This window comes from Mastacembelus armatus, chromosome 20, assembly GCF_900324485.2.
Source record: "Mastacembelus armatus chromosome 20, fMasArm1.2, whole genome shotgun sequence".
NCBI lineage: Eukaryota > Metazoa > Chordata > Actinopteri > Synbranchiformes > Mastacembelidae > Mastacembelus > Mastacembelus armatus.
Window position 1 is genome coordinate 4268617 of NC_046652.1, and position 19200 is coordinate 4287816.

Below are 19200 nucleotides of genomic sequence, written 5' to 3' on the forward strand. Positions count from 1 at the left end.
ACCTTATTAGGTGAGTCATGTGAATGCATAAGATAAATGAATGTACTGTGCAAAAGAGGCTCTATTGTGACTTTCAATCACAAACTAATAGTGTAGAGTTGATTTAATTGGCTAAATAGGTTTGTGTGGTGTTTAGGGAGCCCTGGCAAAACACCATGAGGACAGACAGTCTGATGACTACGCTGCAAACAGTGACTGAAAAACAGAGCATTAAAACAACAGGTCTATAGGGGATACCCATGTAAGAAAACAAAAGAAGCGGAGAATCCCCCGAGTCCAAGTTACCACAAGCAGCGGAGGATGCAGCTTGTGATTTAATAAGAGTAACAAAGAATGTGCCCTAGTGTTACTAGCTGACATCCTTCCTTACACTGAACGAGACTTCACAGTCAGTGACAGGATGATTATATGGAGTGTTGCTCAGGTGAAAGTGATGAGGCGATTAGGGAGACGTGACAAGGTTCCAGTTTCAGTTCCATTAATTGGCTAAATGTTTTGCTTTATTCTGGCTAATGTGACACATTTCGGATGTGACGTATCAGAATTGCTGTTATCTGACTGTGAGACTTTGCCTGTGAAATGCACTCTGGATTTGAGTTTTACACTTTGTGTCAGGTTACAGCACCTCTGAAACTGTGTCATTGCTGTCAATACTGCAGTACTCTTGACTAGGAGAAAATACTGAACCTGTACTCCACAAGAAACACATCCAGCGCTCTTGCAAAATGTTTATAGCCAACATAAATATGCATACTATATACACAACAGACATAGATGAGGAGATGCAGGTTGTATGTGTGTGTGTGTGTGTGTGTGTGTGTGTGTGTGTCAGGCTGTCGTGTAAAATGAGTGCTTGTGCGTCTATCCTGAGGATATCCTGAGAGCAATGACTACTTAGTTGTGTGCAGCATTGGATCTTTTGGTAGAGGTCAGGCACACCAGTGGCGCTTTAACAAAGAGCTTTAACCCTGATAACAGAATGAGGAGGACAAGAGGCAACAGTGCAGAAAAGGTAACAACATATAAACTAACTTAACAGTCCTCTTGGACTATTTGAGGCAGTGCACCACATGAAATCATCAGTGTATTCTGAGAATTGGATATGACACCACCACTCTGGTCTTTAGCAAATTTTTCCCAGCTGCCAGTGATTAATAAAAATATAACTTGCCTCTACAGTTAGAGACAACGAGAACACAGACCTGTACCACCTCTTGACAAAGAGCTTTGTGTCAGAAATGAAACTGAATAAAACAATAATAAAAACAATCAAATCTTAAAACAAATTAAATCCCATACTCTCCCATGTGATACAGACAACCCGACAAAGAATTTATCAGTTTTGTGTGTTTTCTTCATTTTTTTTAAAATTGAAAAATCATTGTTTACATTCCTGGGAATGTGTTTTGAAGGTCTGTAGCATAGCTTTATAATAGTACCAGTCCCCGTTGATTTCTAAAGTAACAAAAAAGCAAAGGGGGCTAATCCTAAGGGATTTACTTCTATACACACACACAACACGATGTAGCTTAGCTTAATGCAGAGCTGGAATACTCAGTTCTCCTGAAACAACCTGATCAATAGGACCATCAGTGATGGTGATGATGATAAAGAAGTTGTGTGTGTGTGAGAGAGAGAAAGAGAGACCCTGTGCAACAGGCTGGGTTTGTTTGAATAATCAGCCACACCTTTGCTTTGTTTGCATTTTTAACCCTTAATGTATTTTAAATCTATCAATCTATCTAGCAATCTAATACACATAACTCTGGCAGAAACTACAAAAAATATGGATGTATTATTGATTGTATTGTTCCCACCTTTGAAAACATTGATATATAAACACACTGGTAACTGACACTCTTTTGTTGCTCTCCTAGTTATACCTTGACTAAGTGTCATCACATACTATGACACTTCCAACTCTAGTCAATGAGTCTGGAGGAGAAGAAATTTATGTCACTGGGTGACAGATATTAAAACTGTAGCATATGTTGAGATTGTGGTAAACTTTATTGTTAGCAACTGCATGATATCTAACAACTTTACAGGCTTTACAAGATGAGCAGTTACTGTATGGCCACTCCTATCTGCAGTGAGGAAAGACCAACAAATGCACTTCCTTTACCTACAAATTATTTGTACCTCTAGAAGAGATTCCCTTTTTTTCTAATTACACATAATGGTATGTGCACAGAAACAGCCAGTTTACAAAGGGGTTTTCCAGCATGTCATCAAAGCTAAACAACCATATACAACTTTTGTCTTACCCGCTGATATGACCCACAGAAGCATATTGGTGTGTCTACTGGTGTAGGAGAGAAAAAAGTGATGTCACTGTTAAACTGTTAAAATCAACTGTTGAAAAATAAATAACCAACTCTTCTATGATGTGACAATACCTCTGTAAAGGTTTGATATCTTTAGGTACAGAAACAGTTTGGTTCAGGAAAATCTATGGTTTGAGTTAAAAGAAGTCATTAAAGACAGTCTTTTTTTTTTCAGTTTTAAGGCAAGTAACTTTATCACCATAATATTCACAAGACTTTCACCAGCTTGTCATCCTATCAAATGAAGTTCAGTATTCATACACTTTTATATTGCTCTATTCCCTCTGCTATACACACATACACACCCATGTGCAGTTGAAATAATATCAGTATTTACATCTTAAGGCTTTTTACTAGCAGAGCATAGATAGTTTATTAGCAGTCAGCAGCTACATGCATGCATAGTGCAAAAGATACACATTATGCATACACACAGACTTAAGCCACATCGTTAGAAAACACTAAGAGTGAAGCAGAGTCAGAGAGAGAATATGTCCTCTAATTGTCCCACTTAGTCCTGAGCTTCACTCAAGGGGCTGAAATGGGTACCCTACTTAGACAGATGGGGGTGGGGTGGTTGATAATGGGGTGTGTACTTCTTCTATTTCATGTGTCTTCATTTTTAACAGAAGAAAAGACATTATTTATAAATTATTTATTGGGTTGTGAAGAAAGTGCATGTTTCATTTTACACCATCTAATCATAAAAGCAGGGCCACTGCTGCATTCTTAAGTAGTCCAACCAATCTAAGCGACAGTACCGTATTTATAATAATGGACCGTGGAATATACAAATATTGCTTTTTTAGTAATGATGCTTTACTCATGTTGGAATGCTTCAAACAACATAACAATGTGCATTTCCAGCCTAAGTACTCAGCAAAATCCTTTTTTTTTTATCATGTGGTAACTGAACCCAGTCATCAGTCTCCACTCATCCACCAGCCATCTGCTGCTCAGTGTCAGTTTCAAGTCCATGCAATACTAAGCTAACCGGCTAGGATAGCTGTAGGGCATCCTGCCTGAGCACGTACCTGAAAACCTTCACACTCGGTCATTGACTTATGGCTGAGCAGCCAGAATATCTTCTTAATGAAGGACAGCATAAGGAAGAAATGCCTAAGTGCTCTGGAGAAGCTCTCAAAATGTGTGTGTGTGTGTGTGTGTGCGTGTGTGTGTGTGTGTGTGTGTGTCTGTGTGTGTGCTGCGTTGGGCGAATGAATGCAGACACTGTTTAATAGCAGTGAGCTGTAAGAGAAGAGCCTGGGCCTATAGCGACTGAGGAGGTGGGGAGAAAACAGCAGCAGGCAAAAGAAAGAAGGAGGGGAGGAGGTTTGTTAGTGGGTTGGGGTACCAGGGAGATTCATGGGGGGTTGGGAGGATTGACTAGGCAGTAAAAAGAGCACCCATAGTAGCTCACTCTCAGCTTGGAAAACAGGACCTGTCCTGGTTTAATCAACTGCAGATGAGGATGACACATACAGTATCTTGGGAGAGTTATCCTCCAAAATCAACAAGACTGATTACACAAAAATGTGTATGTTTGTGTATGCTATAAAACCATAACCTTAATAATGGTTTATTTACACATATTTATAGGACAATTTGTTTCATTAACATCGTAAGACATGGAACAACAGCAAGGCAACAAGTTGAAGCTACATTATGCTGCTTTTTACCCGAGTACGTGAACAGTTAATTAAGCTACATGCTCACAGAAACTCTGCTGGTTGCCAAGGTAGGAGCTAACAGTATAGCTAATGTGAAAGAAAAGACTGTACTTTTGTCTGCATGAGTGGTTACACACACACACACACCCACACACCCACACACCCACACACACTTAAGATAATAGGATGACAGATGTGTTGTCATAGCTCTTAGACACCTGGCCCTGCATGTTCTTATGGGCTCAAAGCCATATGGCCTATATATGTGTGTCCCAAACTGTATTGGAGACATGTCTGAGCTGTGTGTTCGTTGGTGTGAAGCAGCACTGAAACAGGTTTCTCTAAACCATATGCCACTCATAACCGTTGAGTGTGACTAATATTGAGTTCTCTAATTCAGATTTCTTAAATTCTTATTTTGTTTACTTTGAGCATTTTTAAACACAGATTTATACAAGCTTAAAGAAATAGTGATATACTGCAAAATGTTAAGCTACTGTTTGCATTGATTTGATTTACCTCTTATAATAAGACAAAAATAACTAAATGTAAAATTAACAAGTAGTCCACATTCACCTGTTGGCCTACAATCAAACGCCGCCTATACACAACACCCAGACAAGTCTTTATAATTAGAAGAATTAGTCATGTCACACTGAGAAAAAGCATTTCACGTTACAAAGGGGGTGCACATAATGATACTCATCTCTAATCCGTCTTAATGCATCAGTGGGTGTTTATCTCTACTTATTTGCACGTACAGCACAAGTGGACACATACAGTGATGGAAGCAGTGAATTCTGGGCTTGTAAACTGATGAATAAATAACTGATGAATAAAGAAAACAGCAAACAGTGAGAGGAAAGGTGGAGGAAAAGAAGAGGAAGGGAATGGGGGAGGAAGTGGAGGCAAACACTGGCGGCCCGCCAACACTGATGAAAGCTGCTTAGCCCACCCAGTTGCCATGGATACAGTGAAGAGCAGCACCCAGCATGTGTGAGTGTGTGCCTGTGAGAGAGAGAGAGAAAAGGAGAGGGAGGGGAGGGAGGCAGAGATAAAGCCAGCAGGCAGGCATTAGAGACAGTCAGAGTGGGAGTGAAAGAGCACCAGACAGCAGGGTGAAGAGAGAGAGGGAGAGTGTATGTGTGGACAGAGAGAGAGAACAGAGAAGGAGCTAGTCAGCTGGAGGAAAACAATATAGTGGGAGTGAGAGAGTGCTAGATAATGGAGGTGCAGTCGGAGTGTTTGGAGCCTCCTGTGGCCACTCAGTGTGACCCCCAGCCTACAGGGAAGATCAACAAAGCTGCCCTCAAACTCTTTGGAAAGCGACGCACTGGGTCTGGAATGGCTAGCTTCTTCTCCTTCAGAAACAAAGGGGCAAACAGTGGGAACAGAAATTCTGAAAATGGGAATTCTTTAAATGGAAATGGTTCAACGGCATCGGTGGAGCTTGTGAGGAGCAAAACCCACGATGGACTAACAGGCTCTAACAACGACACTGATGAACAGAGAGGGGAGGGGCCTGCTAGCCTGGAGACAGGACCGGTGAGGTCTCTCAGCAAATCGCTGAGTTTCTTCTCTTTACTTCGACGGGGGAGTTTTAGGTCAAGTGAAAATGGAGGGGGAGGTCTTGTCAGAAGGGGCCGGGGTCTAAAGGGCTTTTTTAGTAGCATGAGATGGAGACGCAAGGAAAAAGCAAACGAGGGAGAAGGAGAAGAAGTGGAAGGTAGGAAGGAGAATGATGTGAATACTGCTGACTCTGAAAACATAAAGGATATTACTCTTACCCTTGAGCCACCTCCGCATCATCACCAAGAGGACTGTTCGAATGCAGAAGCAGAATCTAACCTCCAAGTCACAGAGACTCCGGTTACTAGTGTTACCATAATACCCCCACACTGTGTTGCCATTCCAGGGCCATCTGTTGAGCAAGACTCCCCCTTTCCTTACACACCCACTGACTCACCACTGTGCCCTCCGATCCAAAAAGCCAAAGCCTCAATTTCCAGCCTCACCCCCTCCCTTGCTACACCACCTTTGGATCGCTGTAGCACAGGCGACCCACCCTCAGAGCCTTCAGTTGACCGGCTTTGCTCCCTTCTCTTCAATGATGTCACATCCCTCAAGAGCTTTGACTCACTGACAGGCTGTGGTGACATTATTGCTGATGCAGATGATGATGGGCCAACGGGTAATGGGGGCAGTGGCACCAGCAGCAGCAGCAGTGGAGGAGGAGGGTGTAGCATAGGTGCAGGGAGAACTGTTGGTATCACCAGTGCCATATCACATGGATCTCCATCCAAACCCACTTTACCTACACAGCTGACCCAGCCCATATTCTCTGTTACTTCAAGCTCAGTGCCTGCCTCCCTCCCAGCCCGGGCCCGGGCACCATCTCCTCCACAGCAACACCCAGCTGGCAGTGGTGTAGTGGCTTACATGGGTGGAGGGGAAGAAATGGCAAGTCCAGAAGGAGTGGATGATGCAGATATGCAGGGGCTGTGGCACATGCTGCCCTCCACAGGTGACAACTCTCCTGCTTTAATGCGATCAAACCAACCGCCGTCCACTGCCCAAACTTCTACTTATCCCCCTCGCACCAACCCTCCCAGCTGCCAACTTCCCTCAGTCCAGAGGAGTTCAGACCGTAAGGTACCCCAGGTGAAGGCACTGGGGCTGAGTAAGATTCCAGTAGTTGGTGGAGCAGGAAGTAGGGCAGCTAAACCCCCACTCCCTCCCATGCATGGCCGTCATTCCACATCACCTGGTGACAAAGAGCCACACAGTGATGAGGGCTACTGGGACACACCCTCTGCAACGCCAACAGCAACACCTGATGAAAGTGGTCTGCAGCGTAGCCAGAAGACAGCTCTGTCACGTGACTGTTGCTCTGGAGACCATCTGTATGACTTTTACAATGACCCTGAAGAGGAAGGAGAGGACGAAGAACAGGAAGGAGATGAAGATCTAAACAGTACTCCTTCTCCATCCACTGAATACAAACTGAGTCCCACATCCCAAACAACTCTTCCTTCTTCCTCCTCCTCTTCCTCCTTCCAGTCAATGCTAGGGAGCACCAGCCTTCCTCGGGAATCCAAGATTCCACTAAGCACTAGACAAACGCTTCCTCCCCACTCTGTAAGCCAGACAGCCCTGTCATCGGTCCTAGAGAATGAATCCCCTCCACCAAAGACCCAAGCATCTCTCCTAGCTCGTACCAGAATCCCTGTATCCAAGGTGCCTGTCCGTCGTTCTGTAAATAAACCTGGCAGCACAACTAGAGGAAATCACCACAAGAAATAGTTTTTATCAAATGAGTAGTTCTCTTTGGCTATCTCATGGACTTCACTACAGTGCTGTTTATGCAGGGCTAATGGTTTTCCCAGATCAGGAAAACTACTGAGCTGTAGCTTCTATAAATTCCTTTCAAATCTTGAAGCTCTCATTCTTTGGTGTTTTGGCTTACACCAGGCTTGAAGAGGATAAGTGGTTTTGTTCATTTGAGAAAGTCATAAGGAGACTCCAAAAACCTGGGTTAACATTTCATTGGAACTTGCGATAGACATTTTTGTCTTGTAACTACCTGGAAAAACTCCTGACCTGCTGAGACTTCGACAACTACTTTGATTCATCTCATGACAGCACACTGCAAAAAATTAGAGCACCTTTGTATATTTTACCTTTTTCTTTTGGAATTTCACATAACTCAATTTGACCCTAAGGACCTAATTTAATCATTTTTTCTTTATTCGTCAATGTCACATCCTCTGATCTTAGAGCCAAAGTTTTAAAAAAGTCTTCATTTCATATCTTTTAATAGTTTGGACGAGACACAAACATCCTGGTATAGCCCAGAATTTTTTGGTTCGCTGTTGTATATGTGTTTTGCTTTTTGAAGATAGTCTTCTTCTGACCTCACATATGTATGTGTATACAAATGAATGCTCAGATCTCAACTGCTTTTACTTCTCAACTACTTTGCAGTTACAAATATGGCAAATATTACCTTTTGGTGTGGGATACCTCCTCTTTGTCAACTGGCTAATTTTCTGTTGTGGATGGACTTCATTTGGCTTCAACCTGTTGTACTGGAATCCCACCTACACACCACTGCATCACTGGAAGTATATCCATAGGATCTCAATCTCTGGGATTTACAATTATTGAATTACCAATGGAAACCTGCAAAAATATTGCAATACTCTGCTCGGAGGGATTCCTTGCACACACACACACACACACACGCACACACACACACGCACACACACACACATAAACATCTCTCTCACGAGGGCAAGGCCCCACAGTGTTAGTAGGATTCCAGATCTGGGTCCCTAGAAATATAGAGAAACACAACACAGAATCAAATGTGCACACACAAATTTTCTCCCCTCCCTGTATGTAGTGCCACACATAGAAGGGAACATCATCTAACACTGACAGAACTTAGCCTGCAAACTCTGTTCAACCTTTGGCAATGTCTTTGTAGCTACACTGGATGACTTTTTTCTGTCTAAGGACACATGCGCAAACAACCACTTTTTCTAGTTAGTGTTTTCTTTTTCACAATTTTTATAGTCAAATGCACGGATCTTAATCTGTGATCGCACCAGCTTCTTCATACTATACTTTCTCTTCCTTTTTTAATCTCTACAAATACTGTATAGAATGATATAAGTGGCTGTCAGGAAGGCATCTTTATATTGTATCTGTTACTTAGTGAGTTTTGAGAGCCAGAATATGCCTGCAATTGTTTTTAAAATAGACTGTGACCCCAAAAATGAAGACAAGAAAATTCTGTTAGGGTTTTTTTTTTAAAGTCATTTCATTGACAGCTTAAAATAAAAAAAATTAAATTAGTTCAGTCCATTATGTTTCTTCTCATGGCTTTTGAAGTATTGGAGTCTTAAAAGGCCTTTTTCAGTGATTCAGTAATAACAAGTTACAGGGAACAGCGTTCCCCAGTGTGTCATAAGAAAAGGCATTTAAGATCATATATGTTTTCACTGATCCGAACCATCAGGGTGCCAGTGAAACTTTAATGTCATTCTAGTTGTTGATAGCTTTTCTTTTTGTGATGAATTATACACAACACTGCTCTATGTTCCAGTAACTTTTCACTCTCCTGATGGTGTAGAGTAGTATAGGCCATGGAGTAACCTGATCCGCAGGTCTGCAGTGAAAGCATTTCTGATTTTATAAACTGTATAACTTGGAGAGCAGAGAGTGTCTATTCCTGTTTTCTCTGCTTATTTACACTGTGCTCTTTGTATTTTTAATTTAGTACCCAGTTCATTTCATTCTTCTAGCACCACAGTGCCAATTGACAAAGGAGTGATCGATGCAAAAGAATGGTTGTCCAAGGTAACATTTTAAATGTTTGAGAGTGGCAACCATACAAACCTTCAAATTATTTCGGGTAAATAGGTTCAGACAACTTTGCTGATTCTTGAGAACTGTTTACCTAAATAAATGACCAAAGAGTCCAAAAAAATCTAAATTAGACTGCATGAAGGGGAAGCCATTTTGTGACAAATCATGCTATGATTAATCAAAAGTGAAAAACTTCGAAAAAAAAACTAAGAACTGAACATTATGCATTATATATTTACCAAATTTTGTTCAAATGTTATGTTCTCCTTGGTTTCTGTAATTCTATTCCACATGCCACTGTTTGGTGTGTCAATAGAACCTATTTCTCCACTTCTTAAAAGTATGATATTTTGAAAAATCTTTCAACACACTGACTTTTTGCACTGGCATTCTACAGTAATGACATCAACCACAGAGAACATTGTAATTTTTTTTCAGACTGATAAGTCAAGTTTTTTGTTTCTGATTACAAACCTGGATCTTAATGTGATCATTTACTGCAATAAGAAGCACATTATGTTTTCTTTCTTTTGTTACTGTCTCTATGTTCACAGTGTGACATCTTTCCACTTTTCATATTTTATAAATGAACCTGTGTTTGCACTGATAGATGAGTACCTGACTCTTTGTAACCACATTTACAGAAATATCACTACGCTTTAATGTCAAGGTTTTTGTTGATTTTGATATCTAGAGCAATACAAGATCGAGCTTTTCTCTTCTAAACTGCACTTCTTCATCTATCCAGCCACACATCCGGGCAACTTAAATCCCCAAAACCTAGAGGGGGTGGGTTGGTGAGAACGACAGATGCTTTTGTTGATGTGCAGCATGCAGTGTTCTTGTTGGGCCACAGCATTTGGACTAATGCTTTGATTGGCTTGGGAATTATATGTCATGCGTACGTTTTATTGATTGCTGAGAAGAGAGATTGACTGATCTGTCACTCTGTGCTGTTTTTTACTCTGTGGAAAAAGGACAGACAGCCAATATGATGACAAAGAGGCAGCTGATGCACAGCTGATGTCAGTGAGTCCGTGTCTGTGTCTTGAATGGAGATGAAAGGGAGGGTGAAAGTGGAGTCATGGTGCTAGCGAATATGCAAAGCGTATATGTTACTATGGTGTGGGTGTGCATACATGTGCAGTAGGAGGAGGATTTGGTGCAATGCGAATCCCCTTTGTAATGGTGCAGCAATCCCCCCCTCCCTCAGTATCTAGCTCCCTCTATGTTCCTCCATGCTGAGGTTTATGTAAAAGTCTTACATAAGACCATAACACTCACTTGTACCAGCCCACCAGATCAAAGCTAGGGATGCTGACAGTGATGCTGACAGCGAGAGAGGTGCAGGGTGGTGTGTGTGTATGTTGGGTGATCTCACGATTAATCTGCTGCTGCTTTCATATCGGATGCAGACACTCATCCTCATTGTGAGATATGTTTATGGCTGTTTCAGTGTTTGCTTTGATACAAAAAGAGGGCATAAATGCTTGACAGGGTAGCTTTAGTTTGTGCTTAGCAACAAGGATATTATGCAAACCACTGAAGAAATAAGGAGTGAGTCAAAATGCAAATAAAACAATAAGACCAGTGTTTATTGAGAGTACAATTAAGGGCTTGTCTGGCTTTAGCACTCTTAATCAAAGCTTTAAGCATTTGCAACTACTGAAGAGCAGCAACTGCCAGTAATGAGGAAACTGTATGCTCAAACAGAGAGTAATAATAAAGCAAAGACAGTGTTAGTTCTAGGCTGTTTTGGAATTTGCTGTGACACCCCAAAAATGTGTTTCAACATCAGGAGATCAATTGTTATTACAACAAAAATAATTTAAAAATAAATCTTTACTATATAAAAATATAATTTTGTTAAATAGCAAGTAGGTTAAGCACACCCTTGGGTAAGTTGGTTGATGTCAGTACATGAAGAGAAATACCAGCTAAAAGCTATCTGAGGGAAATGCTGAGGACAAATCAATTGACCCACAACAATAAATAAATAAACACCAAAGCAGTGTTTCACTAGCTGTAAACAAACAAAAGGAAAATACAATTATCCCCAAACAACACCCAAAATATATAAATACATATATAAACAAAATATAAACCATAACCCTGCAGGAGCCCCTTATAACTATAGGATACTATATATGTGCAGTACTCCAGGGAAGACACAACACATAAATAGGTGACCGCAGCTTCCCCACCTTGCACACCTCATCCATTAAATTCTACCCAGCTTGCCTCCTAAAATCCAGCATTAAAACCTCCAAATCTTGTCTCCCCCTACAGCAAATGGAGAACAGACCACTGCCTTCAACTGTGGTTCTCAACATTCTTGGGCAACCTTGCAGCTCATTTTGATGCAAATGACACCTGGGCTTTAAAGTCAGTATAGGCTACAGCATACACAGGCAGGTTGGCATTCAGTGGTGCTTTTCAGTTTTTATGACAACTTATTACAGTAGCATAGTATATTTTCCATTTAAAAAATAATACAGAATATAAACCACACAAAAGCATGGGTTCTCTAAAATACAAATTTATGAAAGCCAGTATATACATACACATTTAATTGCAGATGTTAGTGGAGCAAAATGCTATCAAGGAAATAGTACAGTGAATATCATGCTGACATTTCTAAAAAAAATCATCTTGATGATTCTCTGTTTGCATATATGATGAGGTAGGTATTCTGTCTACTATGGGAATGTCGTTCCCATAGTAACTCCACTAGGTCAACCAATGAAAAGAGGGGGCTGGGCAGGAATGAGAACACACACACTAACCTACAAATTGAAATGTACCTACAAATATACTGTCACTGACAATGTTTGTGCCAGCTGCCATGTATGCACACACTAGGAAGCTTGACCTAATCATGTCAACCATCCATAGTAACATCAAGAAAAGGAGGAAAGCTCTGAGAGAGATTTTCACATTTCTTTCTTGAAACAGTGTGCAGAGAATGAAATAGCTCACGTAGGATTCTGCTCTCTACCAGTGGTTTCTCTCAGGGCTGTGTTATGTCATATTTCTTTTCAATAATTCATCAACATATAAGGTTTCACTCATGTTTGGTACACAGTAAAGACAAGACCATGCAGTATGGTGTGATACTAAGAGAACCCTGACCTGAAAGAAAGTTTTCCTGGTAAATCTGGTTTAGACTAATGCACCAGGATACCAGACAGAACTACCAACAGTGTTTAATGTCACAAGTCTGCTTAAGCAATAAATTATTCTTAATTCTAAATGTTCACAATACAAGAAAAGTGACAAATAGTTGTCTACTGTTCTGAAATAAAACAAGAAAAACACTGTACGTAATTACTGCATGAAATATGTTTATCATGAATATGAGGATGATCTCTCTGCATAGTGTGTAGTTTTGAAAGTGAAAGTGACTTAACTGGCCAAGTATGGTGACCCATACTCAGAATTTGTGCTCTGCTCTTTTAACCCAAACCCAAGTGCACACACACAGCAAGTGAACACACACACACCGTGCACACACACCCCAGGGCAGAGGGCAGCCAATGCTGCAGCGCCCAGGGAGCAGTTGGGGGTCCGGTGCCTTGCTCAGGGGTCTCACCTCAGTCGTGATATTGAAGGTGGACGGGGCGCTGGCTGTTCGCTACGTGCCACCGACAATGTCCCCTGCCGGACCTGAGACTCGAACCTGCAATTTTCAGGGTACAAGTCCAACTCCCTATCCATTAGGGCAGTCGTGGCCTAATGGATAGGGATAGGGATCATTGGCCACAACTGCCCCCTTGCCTTCCCCCTTACAGTAAAATCAGTATTAAAAATTTTATTAGGGTGGTAGGCAGGCTAGGGGATGCACAGCATTCGGTAGGTATAGTTGTGTCTGTGTGTGGAGCATATTTTGGGTACAGGTTACGTGACTAGCCTGACAGGTCATAGTTCTCTGGTTCCTGTACCTTTTATAAGCAAAGTACTGTGCATGGTTTGAAATTCCTCTCTTCTGGACATTTAAAAAGTAATTTTGAATGTACTTGTTTGGGACACTGGGGGAAAACAGTCAAATACAAAGTCTCTGAAGCAAGTCTTCCCAGCTAATAATACCCTATATGTCACTGAAATATACCATAGAATACAACTGCTGGACCCTTGCAGTGGTATGCTTTCCATACCTTTATTGTCATGGTAACATTAATATGGTCTATACAACCTGTCAAGGTGAGGGTATTGGATCTGGCTGGATCCACATGTGAGCCTGAGCTGTGCACCAGCATAGCTGTCAAGGGCAACAAAGGGTGGGTCTGGAGCCAGCCAAAGATAGTGAGCTGGCTGTGCTGAATGGTGAGGGTTGCAACCAGAGACTCCATGATCCAGAATCATTTGGTGAGAAAATGGGTGGTAAGTGTTGGGATCGCAGTTGGTCACATCTGATATGTCTAATAAGAAAGGGTCGAGGTTGCAGGCAGATGGGTCAAAGCTGGTCAAAACAACTGAAACATCCAAAGAGCAGATGATACAATGCTGGCTCCATCATAAGCGCACAGTAACCTGAGGATGCAGAATATATCTGGCTGTCACCCAGGACCATTTTTCTGGCCTGTAGCCCTCCCAGTCCACTATATCTTGCCAGCTTTTTGTCCTCACGTTGCCTTCAGATTCTGTCATAGGATAAAACCCTCACGGCCTAATGATGAACTCAAAATGAACAAACATTAAAAAATTGTCAATTTTAACTTCAAAAGCCCAGAGTGCCACCTCTGACCCCTGTATAGAGATACCTAGTTGATGAATATTGAACTAACATGAGCCAGAGTAGTAGTGACAAGATGGCTGACCACATGCTGTTTTGTTGAGCTGGAAACCTACCCAAACAAAATTCTCAAATCTTCTCAGCAAACCAGCGGTTGGTAAAATTGTTGATTTTTTTGTTAATCTATTTAGTAGTAGTTTGCAGAATGCCTAGAAGTATGTTTTGACTCTGAGCTAGTTCAAAAACGATGAGTCAAAAATGACCCATTGGTTCTTTTCTAAATCCTAAAAAAGGGAATAAAGGGTAAAATTGAAAAAGTGGATATTTTGGTGTTCAGTGAACTTAAAGCAGTCAATGCATAGTTCATAATTTTCCAAAGAAGAAAAGGGTTCTTGGGTTCTCCAGGGTTAAAAGGGTTGCCTGGGTTAGCATCCAGGTGCAATGGCAGCCGTGAACCAGTGCTCAGACCAGACCAATGGTACCTGCTGCTCCCCAGATGTTAGTCGAGCCCAACTGCATCAGTTCTTCCTGGTCTGGCACAGTCCCCGTTGTGGTTGGGCAAAACAGCTGGGAGCTAGAAGGCTGGGTTTGCAGAGGTGGATGAACCTCCCTGGCCCACTCTTGCCTATGCTTGGCAAACCACCAGCCCACCTGGATGGCTAGCAGAATCAGTTCATCTAGAATTTGAGATGTACTGTGACTGCCCAGCTCATCCTTGAAGGCATCACCAAGCCCTCTATAAAACAGGTTGTACAATGGCCACTCTGGCACTATAGAATAATTGGTCACTAAACAACCCCAGGAGTACTTACAAGATTCCCTGAGTCACAGCCTTGTGGAAATTAGATTAAAAAAAACCTTTAGCAGCTTTGTGATAAAAGCGACTTCTGTGTAACAGGCGAGAGAGCGCAGATCCCACTCAGCTCAATTGGTGAGACTATGTATGCTACCCGGGACCATTCAGTGGGGAAGGCCATGACAGTGATTTTAAAATGAAACAGTGCTGTCCAGAGTATTGCTTGGGTGAGGGTAAGATCCTGACTGTTGATTTTGAGACCTGGAGTGCAGGCAGCTGGAGCAGCCAATGGAGGCATCAATCCTTAGCAAGCCAGAGGTGACAGGCGGCCTGCGCAGTTGCCTGGGTGATTAGGTATTGCATTTGTTTCACAAGTGAAGGCAGCCAATGGTGAGGGCACGTAGTTGACTGCTATAGCTCTCCCATTAACTCGAGCGACTGTTTCTTGTGCTGTTGCGAGGCCTATTCACTGGCTGACTCAGTTTTGGACCATAGTGGCCATAAATTTTCAGTATAGTACAGTACTACAGGACATTGTTAAAAACATTGTTACAAACATAGATATGCCCATTCATTTTTGGACTATTGGACTTTGGACTGCAAAAGTCAATAAATAATCCAAACCAGTAAACCCCATATCTCAAAAGAAGACAACATATGAACCAGTTTAACATTGCCAAACAAAATCATTTTCTTCTTTCCCTGTCATGTTTTATTGATCTATCACAATCAACAACTTAAAAAATTGTGTGACAGAGTATTAATGATAAAAAATAATGCATATCTCATAAAAAAATATAAAATATCAAAACAAAATTTATATTTCACCCTTCTACAGTGTACATTTGCTGTCTATCCACAACAAATAGGAGCTATTGTATCAGTGATAAATAAAACCCACTTAAAGGTCATAAAGACACTGGTTTAACAAAGAGCTTAGATGGGATTTTGATTTTAGATAGACTAAATTCACCAGCTGCAGTTCAGTAGGACACACAGACATACACATGTATTGGCTTACTATAACCTTAACCTAACTTTAAGTCAACTCAACCATGTAATGATCACTGACTCCCCACAATATGGCAGATTTATGTCCTCACATCATGACATCATGAATAATAACAGTCCCTACACCACAATGTTCACAGGTTGGCATTTGTAGCCCTGCACCAAAACTTACACCTGCCCTAATGGACCAATTGATTTTAACAACATAAAAATTCAGTCTGAGACTGAATGGACAGGTTCCATTTTCATTCGGCTCGGTGGAGCCTCGATGTCCACGGTGATAAAACTGTAGAGTATGTCCTTCAAGATTTCCTTGACAGTGTAGCTGAGAGAATTAATGCCATCTTTATCTACGGTCCTCTCAGTTAGACTCAGTTTGCGAGGATTCTCTGGATTTGCTTCATTGTGCAAGTCTCTTTCATGTTTGATCATCTTGTACCTTCCTATCACCAAGTCAGGTCGAGAAATAGACATTCCACGAAAGATAATTCTCTGAAAGATATCGTCGTCCTCACCACCCCAGCCCCAGTAAGTGTTAGGGAAGCCATTAATCCTTAAGTATTGCTTCTTGGATAATGAAGACACCCCACCAAAGTAGTTATTATAGGGTAACTGGAAGTTAAATTTGTCCATAGCCACAGCCAAATGTCGTGGATTGTCAAAACATTTATAGATGTTTCGATCATCTGTGGGAACCAGATCTATGTCAGAGAAGACAAAGCACTCATAATCATATTCCTTCAGTGCTTCAACATATCCCGCATTCATCAGTTTGGCCCGGTTGAAAATTCCCTCTCCATCCTGGTTGATGACATACACACCATAGTCCAGCTGCTGTCGCATCAAGATTGGATGAAGATAATGTAGCCAGTGCTTCAGGTGTTCATGCCGATTTCGGAACGGGATGATAATTGCAACCTAAATAAATAAAATGAAATACATTTTCAATGTAAGCATTTGGGAAATCACATCTTATCCATATTATAACTATATCCAGATTATAACTTGAAGAATACACCCATCAGCCATATCATCACAACCACTGGCCAGTACGGTGTACACAAGAGTCAATGCAGCAGTAGGTTGGCACCTGTGTCACCACTATTTTAACAGGTTCAAACAAAAGAAAATCTTTTGAGAAGGATGAATGAAATTTAAAGGTTTATTCTACAGCAGGTCAACCTCATCATCACTGAGCCTTTGGCTCCTTTTCAAAGTCATTCGGAGTTGAGTGAGTGAGTTGATTTCTCAACTCTAAAATGTCCATTTCTAATTCTAAAAAATTAAAATATAAATAATGTTTACTATCACAATGGTTTATTTAATTCAATTATGTCTGATTTCTTTTGTTGATTTGATATTGAAATTATTATTTGTCTTAAAAATCCAGTATCAGTTGAGCTAGTACAGGGACTGTAATAAAAATGTACTGACACACTGACTTTGCTGTTTCTTTTTTTCTGTACAGATCAATGAAACATAAATGGTGCATAACATATCAAAAGTACTTATAATATCTGTAATCAATATATTATTATTGAATGGATGTTAAACCTTTTCATAGAGAGAAAGTGTAGAAATTATTAGTGGTGAAATGTATATTTTGAAAAATCCTCGAAAAGGAAAAAAACAAACAAACAAACAAACAAAAAAAAACAATCCAAAAAGTTAGCATGGGATATGATCATGCAGATGCAAATAAAATGAAATAAAACTATAAATAACGTACAAATGAATTATTCATAAACTGAAAACCAAATACTCTATAAAACATGTTTAAATCTGTAGAGATCAATATAGTTTTCTGCTATTCTGTTGAACCACTTACCTTCTGTTGAGACTTACAGTCTGGTGGCTTGTACCGTCCTCCCTTTTGAAGAAAATTACTGTTTTCCTTTCTCACCTGATCCAAACTAAGTCCGTTATTAAATTCCACACGGAGAGGACCCACTAGATTTGGTGGTGTGTCTGGACAGGGTTCCAAAATTCTCTCTGCAGGTGCTGGTTTTTGCAGCCTGTCTTTAAGAGTTTCAGTTTTCCCATGCACAGGGTCTTTTTTCTCCCAGATAAATTCCTTTCTGGTTGTCACATAATGTGGCTGAGGTACAAACACTAAATTGTTTCTGATGTAGATCAACAGCCCAACAGAAAATATTAGACTGAATAAAATAAAAAGTGCCACAATTTTAAAGAGTTTTTTCAGCATTTTTGCTAAACCTAAAAATGAGGACTGTATGTTCAGCAGCTTTCTCACAGCACTGCTACCTGCATGACAAAGGTATTTGAAACACAAGAGTGAACGGACAGGTTTTTATTTTCTGTGAGTTGCTTCCTTGTTCAAGTCAGCTGATCAGGTGGGACAACCCACTGTCAACAGTCATGATACATATTTTTAAATTTAATTCTTTTTTGGTTGGCCAAAATCTAGTGATTGGTTCAGCTGAAAATGGACCTTTGTGTGTTAGAGAATGTCTCTAATGCTATTACTGTATATTAGCTTTTGTTATTTCTATATTAGCTCAAAGTACTTTAGATTTATTCATTTATATGAAACAGGTGAGACCAAAGTCATGTGCTGAGGTTATCTAATTATTATTTTTATTGTTTCTCAAAAACACTGTATCACCACTATAAAGAATCAAAGAAAAATACTGTAATATTATCCAACCTGGCCCTCTGCTGGTGTGATTGGCAATGCTGCATTTCTTGTAAAACTTGAAATTCTGGCTGGTTAACCAAAACCAAGGTCTTCAGAACAGAAGGAATTAACCCTGAAAGCTGAACTCAGCCAAGGCCTTCAGAGTAAATCTGAGATACAGCCCAGGTAAGTTTGTCCATAGTTTCCTCTTAAAATATGCAGACACAATGTGTTTCTGTCTTTTATCTTTACTAGGGGGGCTAAACCTTTAAAACAGTGCAGCAGGCAGGACAAGGCTGTTTCTTGCCAATAACTGCCTTCAGTAACTAGTTTAATCTGCAGTGTTGCTGCTAAGAATCCAATACTGCCACTTATTTAGATGAATCAACAAGCAACATAAGTAAAGACATGAAGAAACCAGCCCTTTATGAATGCAGACAAACCTGAAAAGAATCACGCCCCATTTTGTCTCTCTGGCAGCAGGAACTATGCATTTACAGATGAACCACTGTTCCAATATCCATATCACAATGGATGGAGTATGTTTAAATTACATACCATGAAACAAAGTCAAAAATTCAGACAATTAAATATTTTTATTGAGATGTATTAATCACATCTGGTTCAATAAGCGCTATAACCACTATACAGAT

At 40.7% G+C, this 19200-nt stretch overlaps 2 protein-coding genes across 2 annotated transcripts; one reads left to right on the forward strand and one right to left on the reverse strand.

Annotated features, from left to right (window-relative positions):
- Nucleotides 1-5103: 5103 nt before the first annotated feature.
- amer2 (APC membrane recruitment protein 2) lies at nt 5104-7300 on the forward strand. Its single transcript, XM_026292570.1, has one exon. The coding sequence runs from the start codon at nt 5222-5224 to the stop codon at nt 7298-7300; it is 2079 nt and encodes a 692-aa protein (XP_026148355.1). The 5' UTR covers nt 5104-5221.
- Nucleotides 7301-15844: 8544 nt separating this feature from the next.
- Nucleotides 15845-18156, reverse strand: LOC113121685 (beta-1,4-galactosyltransferase 2-like). Its single transcript, XM_026292386.1, has 2 exons — nt 17738-18156; nt 15845-16827 (listed from the first exon to the last, which is right to left on the reverse strand). The coding sequence occupies exons 1-2, from the start codon at nt 18113-18115 to the stop codon at nt 16123-16125; spliced, it is 1083 nt and encodes a 360-aa protein (XP_026148171.1). The 5' UTR covers nt 18116-18156; the 3' UTR covers nt 15845-16122.
- Between the last annotated feature and the right edge of the window lie 1044 nt (nt 18157-19200).

Bases quoted from the DNA above. Each gene is read 5' to 3' on its own strand.
- amer2 (XM_026292570.1), top strand. From the start codon at position 5,222: ATGGAGGTGCAGTCGGAGTGTTTGGAGCCTCCTGTGGCCACTCAGTGT.
- LOC113121685 (XM_026292386.1), bottom strand. From the start codon at position 18,115: ATGCTGAAAAAACTCTTTAAAATTGTGGCACTTTTTATTTTATTCAGT. The intron at 16,828-17,737 runs GTAAGTGGTTCA...TTATTTATTTAG, and splicing joins ACTGTAAGTCTCAACAGAAG to GTTGCAATTATCATCCCGTT.